Source organism: Clavelina lepadiformis, chromosome 7 (assembly GCF_947623445.1).
Source record: "Clavelina lepadiformis chromosome 7, kaClaLepa1.1, whole genome shotgun sequence".
Classification (NCBI taxonomy): Eukaryota; Metazoa; Chordata; class Ascidiacea; order Aplousobranchia; family Clavelinidae; genus Clavelina; species Clavelina lepadiformis.
Window position 1 is genome coordinate 16,671,607 of NC_135246.1, and position 6,000 is coordinate 16,677,606.

Consider the following 6,000-nt stretch of genomic DNA (forward strand, 5'->3'; position numbering starts at 1 on the left):
TCAAATAACACTTAAAGCAAACACATTTCATTGCTAGTTTATTCACTAAACCTGGAATGCGCCACTTTTTATTGTTTAAATTTGTTATGAACGAGTTTGTTATGAAGTGCTGATAAGGCAAAATAAACTCTTCGTACGTGCAAGTATATTGCTGTGCATTTACAGTCCTGCCATCATCACAATTGAAGTGATAAGTTTACTGGTTTGATGGTTTTAAAGGCTGAATGGAAATTAAAGCATCTATTTTATGCCAGGAAAGCTAAAGGTGTGAGCGTAACAAGAAAGATGTCTATCCAGGTGATTAAATTTGGTCTTAATTGCAGCTCTTATATAGATCTAAGTATAAAATATATTTCCATGAGTAAAAGATGAGTACTTCGACAAGCTGTGGCGAATGCTTCTTATCCTATATCTCCAGATACTTAAAGAAAACCGATTCGAATATTATCTTTTGGACATAATTTTTGAGACATTTTTTGGTAGAGTACTTCATTACGTTATCTGGCTCACTCAGGTAATATCATTACAATGAATTGGTTATATTTGACGGTCATTTGCAAAATTTGCTAAATCATGGATAAATATCAAAATAACCACAGTAGATAGATCTGGGCACTTTATAAAGGCAAAGAATATAGTTTGAAGTCACGCTTTATTTTAATTTTTAATTTTTGTACTTTCAACCGTAAATGAACGTTGCTAACTCTAAGTGGTATTTTCAGCAGTAACAGTTGCAAAATGGTTCAGTTGAAAAAGGTTATAGTTTTTTTCATTCTTTGAACATTGTAAAACAGCGCTTCTGCAAACATAGTTTGATTTTAAAATTTATTGATTAACTTTAACAGTCGCCACTTTTATCTGTTTGACTTTGCAGTCGTAACAAATAAAATCACCATAAAACAAATCGACCTTTAGTGAAATGCTGACGCAGACAATGTGAAAGCGGAGCAATCTGCTCTTTAAAACGTACAGATTTGGGTAAATTTGATGTCTCGAAATTGTAACAGATAGTGATAAGTTTATACTATTTTTATGAGTGATATGGTCCATGTAAGTATAAGTAAGTAAGTAGAATGAGTAAGTAAATGTAAGCTTTAGCAGGTCTTAGCAGCAGGTTACATAGTTAAATTAATATATAATTATCACAAACAGTTTTTGCTGCGAACTTACCGTAACATCGAACAATTGCCTCGTGGTTTAAGTTTTTGTTGATAGCAAATGGTATAATGCAGTAGAGATACAAAAATAACTCGAGTTCGTGAACCTAAATTTTTGATCCGAACATTCGTGGGTAATCAAGCCGAGCTCGAACGTTTCACGTCATAATCGGAACAAACAAAAATATTAAATCTGAGAAATGTGCTTTTCTTTTTATATTGAGTAGCTACGTGCAATATCTCGACCAGAGTATACAGTAACGTTCTCGGTATATGGAGTACGTGCATTTTATGGATGTTTGAAATGAAACCATTTGACAGTCACAAATTGAAAATTCAGCAACATTAACTTGTAATCCTTAGCACTACCGCTTCGCGATTGTTTTCAAGAACAATGTCTTGGCAACAAATTTTAATAAACGATAGAAATATTTATGTTAAAGAAAATTCTTTGGCAATCAAAATATTTTTTTATTTATTTAAAAGAAAACTTAACTCTGCATAGAGTAAATATCAAGAACGGGAATAAACTTAAAACTGACGATGTTTGTGCCAAGTGTTATAAGGTTTTATGGGCTAGTGTTAGTGTTTGGCACATTCACAGCATTGCTGCAAATATAGCTATAGTTGACAGTAAATCAATAAAATCATTAAAAAAATTAAATTAAAGACAAGGTAAATATTACTTCATTAACTGTTCTTAACTTCAGCAATTACAGCACATAAAAGTATTTGCAATAATACAGATATCCATTTGAAAGATTTTTAGTTATGAGTACCAGTGACAGTTATGACGATGTGTCTTGTCCCATATGTCTGGATACTTTACGAAAACCGATTCGAATATTGTCTTGTGGACACAATTTTTGTCACATTTGCTTGGTGGAATATTCTCGAACATCGACGACATCACCAAGGTATAATGTAAATATACAGGTTGATAACTTGATTGTTGGTTGTTATTGGTGCATTACACGTTTGCTTCAGCTGAACAATTTGTAATAAAGCAAACAAACTGAACTATGTAGCGAAAAAGATTTCGTTCTGAAAGCAAAAAACAATGAACAGAATGAAAACTATATTAAACATCGTAGATATATTGTAATACACTGAAAACATTTGGCTCTTAAACAAACAATACTATAGTAGGCTACTTATTTATATTAGATGGTTGAATACCTTTTTTTACTAAAGTTGCCCAACATGTCGAAAAGTAATCCACATGGACTCCAACAGTGTAGAATCCTTTCCTCGAAACTGGACGGTGGAAAGTATGGTCGAACGACTTAGTATTTCAAAGAAGGTAATATGCCAAAATTGTTTGCAAATTGCAAGTTGTAAACTTGTAAGTTTTCTAGGATATACTTCGATTAATTGTTTTGCTCTTCCATATGATTGTCTTTAACTGTACAGGAGCAACCGACCACGTCCTCGACTGGATCAGTCAGATTTGGTGGAGGACGAAATTTGTCAAGTCAGGAATTGATACAATTACAAAGTAATTTAGTGTTTAACTTATATATCAAATATTGACGTTGAGTTTGCAAGCAATGGTAATGGCATTTATCTTAAATAACAAAAATTTATAAAATAACTTTTGTAACAATTATTTTCGACTGTCTGCCGAAGGTCGGTAAGTCGAATTCCCTCAAGTTCGTCTCTCGAATTCACGGCCAACCGTGTAAGACCAGATTTACAACACGTCGTTTATTTCTTCAGTCAAAACCTCAACGTTGAATTAAATCAAATCTGCCGGAGAACTCTCCAACCGAGCGCCACACACTAAAAAACACAAATTCCAAAACGGTTACGAAAATAAGCTCGAGGCGCTGATTACCAATTAGGCCCTCAAGGACAGCGGAATAACGCGTCACGAGAAATGACCGAAAACCATGTACGTATAATTGGAGAAAAAGTGCGGCAGTGTGAGGGCATTTATGAAAACCGACAGCTTTACACGAATGAAGCAATGCCCCGCGCCAATAAAAACAAATGTTAACACATGCACACTGAAATAATTACTGTATAATGGTGAAGTAAACAAACAGTTCACGGACACACTAATATAAAAGCTCCATGACAGTTTATGGGATAGTAAATATCAAACCAAACTCTAAATATTAATAAATAACTTACACTGTAAACCAATGCCTTACAATTTGCGTGACATGACATTAAAATGTAGTGCATATAAAACAGGTGCGTAAAAATATCTCCTGACACTTTCATTGGACTGTTTAAATCCGAAGGATTTTCAGCTTGCGAGTTGCTTTTGCAACTGTAAAGTCCATAGTATTTAACTAACAAAATAAAGCTTTTTTCGAATGCTGGACGATATCGATTCTAGTGTTGGTTAAAAACATTAACGATTCATCGTCGTTTCCAGCTTCATTTATTTCATTCAAGAAACTTCATCTGCGGAATAGATAGTAGGATGCTCTCAGTAGGCGGCACAGAAACTTTTAACATATTTATTTGTTGCGAACAAACATTTGATTTTAAAAGTGCGTTATGGGTATCGCTCGTGATTTTCGATTTGCCCGTCACGCATGTTGTTTGCTATAAGCGGTAAGCGCTTTCTTGACAAGCAGTCGATTTAAAAGTTATCGCGATACAGACGAAACTATCGTTTGCTTAATACTTGTGCGTTGGATTAACACAAGCATTTTGTGAGCGCTCGGTTCTTATACTTAAGATATTGCTGGAAGAGACGCGTCACTTTGAAAGTCGGATTCTGTGGTCGATGTAAAGCGAAAGTCACTCGGGCGCTACAAGATCAACGTGTCCTAAATTGTGGTGATTACAAGGAATAAACTAAAAAATATCTAAAGTGAAACGCACAAAACAAACAAAACAATAAACAGATAAAGAGTCCGTTTAAATTTAAAAACGGAATAGCGGTTTAATTTAGAAGAAGTTACCTTCTGCCTTGTTTTGCGCTATTTGTTTAACATTCTTTTCATATACGACGACGACATGTTATGCGTAACTTTTTGACAAACGGTATATAGCAATTAATTAACTAACATATTTCTTTTTAATAGGCTTAGTTGAGCAAGATATGAAAGAAAAGAGGTTTGATGACACAATTCATATTTTACGACGCATCATACGTTCAGTGGAAAGTTACCACAAAATATATCACGTCATCAACCTGGTACGATGCTTGTTTGAAACCGATCAGATGGAAGAAGCAAAAACATTTTGCAACGATCTTCAATCGACTTTGAACTCTGCAAACTTTACATCTGCAGCCAAAGCTATTTGCAAAAATTGTGACGTTGATTTACGTTACATAGCTGAAGATTTTGTTATAAAAGATTACACATCTTCCATCCTGTTGCTGAAATGTGCTTTTAAGGTTGTTGCAAAATTACATAGCGGTGAAGAAAAACTTCAAAAACTGGAAAATACAGCTTTTCGCATGACGAAGGTCGCACAAGAAATGTCTCGTCAAAATAACAAAAACGAATTCAAAAGTCAGTTTGGATTTATGGATGAAATTATTGACGAGATGCTTCGAGTGACAGATGTTGACTTAAAAACCAAATGCAAAAAACTCGCTTGGTGCTTGAAACACAAAGCTTTGTGTTTTCGTAGTACTTCTTTTTATTCGCAATCAATCGAAGACAACAAACAAGCCATTCTTCTGATGAAAGCAGCATTTGGTGACGATGCCAAATTTTACTGTGTTGTTGGGATTTGTTATAACAACCTTGGAGCTGCATATGAAAACGACAAACAACTTATGGAAGCAGAGACGGCGTATTTGCAAGCAAAGCATGTATATGAAGCTGTCACTGACTGGAATGACGACGACGACAAGCAATCATCCATCCGCTTAACAGATAATAATTTTAAAAGAATAAGCGATCAATATCATAATTCATAAACGATTGATTCGTAATGTACTTTTCTGTCCTGTATATAAAATATTTTTAATGATTACATTATTGTTGGTGTAGTGACAAATTGGTTTCGGTTTCCATATTTGTTTCAGGCGTTGTGACGTAGAAGTTTGACATGATTCAGCGTAATTTTCCCGCTCGAAAATCTTGGAGATCGCCCACATATTTATGGAAAACCTACAAAATTGCAAACTTAAATCACGAATACGGAACAGTACAAATGTACCATGAATACAAGATTTTTGATCGAAAAATTTCTGCTGATTCATGCGACATTGTTACGTCACAATGCCTGCAAATACTTGGCTCAACACCATTGTAAATTGTTTGCTTTTTATGTTATTTTACTGAACCAACTTCTCATCAATTTGCGACATAAACTTCTGTTATCTTTTGCATTTACATCTACATTGATAAATGAAAAATAATCATAACTTACAAACTAAGTTACAAGCCATTAACTGTAAAACAACAATCTTCATTAGTGTGAACAATTCGTCATTATTTTTTGATTTTATTTTTAAATATATATGAAGTGCATGCACAAGTATGTAATATTTGGGGCATTTTATGTACATTTTTGCTTGGCTTCATCCTGTTTGCTTGCTTTTAAGTAAGTCAGGCATTTTAGAAGTTAATATTAATATTATATTACAATAATTACAAAGACAAATGTGTGTGAATTTGTTGTGCTTGTGTTCCTTCTTGTTTCTGATAAGATACGAACATAATTGAGAGTTGTTTACTGAAATAACTTGTTTACTTTGTTGCTGAAGTGGTGATGTGTTTGAGATTTGCATAATATTTTTGTTTGTTGTTTTCTCTAATCCAGTTTGACAGACATCGATTCGGTTAGTCTAAATTTTTGATAGGGATATTTTGGTAATTTTTTAATAACCAAAATTTTTAGCATTTTTAATTTTCAAACGTCCAGT

The 6,000-nt window shown here is 33.8% G+C and overlaps 1 protein-coding gene across 1 annotated transcript; it reads left to right on the top strand.

Annotated features, from left to right (window-relative positions):
• The first annotated feature begins 1,871 nt into the window (after positions 1-1,871).
• LOC143465471 (uncharacterized) lies at positions 1,872-5,648 on the top strand. Its single transcript, XM_076963791.1, has 4 exons — positions 1,872-2,074; positions 2,352-2,460; positions 2,571-2,655; positions 4,202-5,648. Exons 1-4 carry the CDS (start codon positions 1,929-1,931, stop codon positions 5,047-5,049), a joined length of 1,188 nt encoding a protein of 395 aa, XP_076819906.1. The 5' UTR covers positions 1,872-1,928; the 3' UTR covers positions 5,050-5,648.
• Positions 5,649-6,000: the final 352 nt, after the last annotated feature.

Coding starts and splice junctions, on each gene's coding strand:
- LOC143465471 (XM_076963791.1), top strand. CDS start 1,929: ATGAGTACCAGTGACAGTTATGACGATGTGTCTTGTCCCATATGTCTG. Junction 2,075..2,351: donor ACATCGACGACATCACCAAG/GTATAATGTAAA, acceptor TTTTTACTAAAG/TTGCCCAACATGTCGAAAAG. Junction 2,461..2,570: donor GACTTAGTATTTCAAAGAAG/GTAATATGCCAA, acceptor TTAACTGTACAG/GAGCAACCGACCACGTCCTC.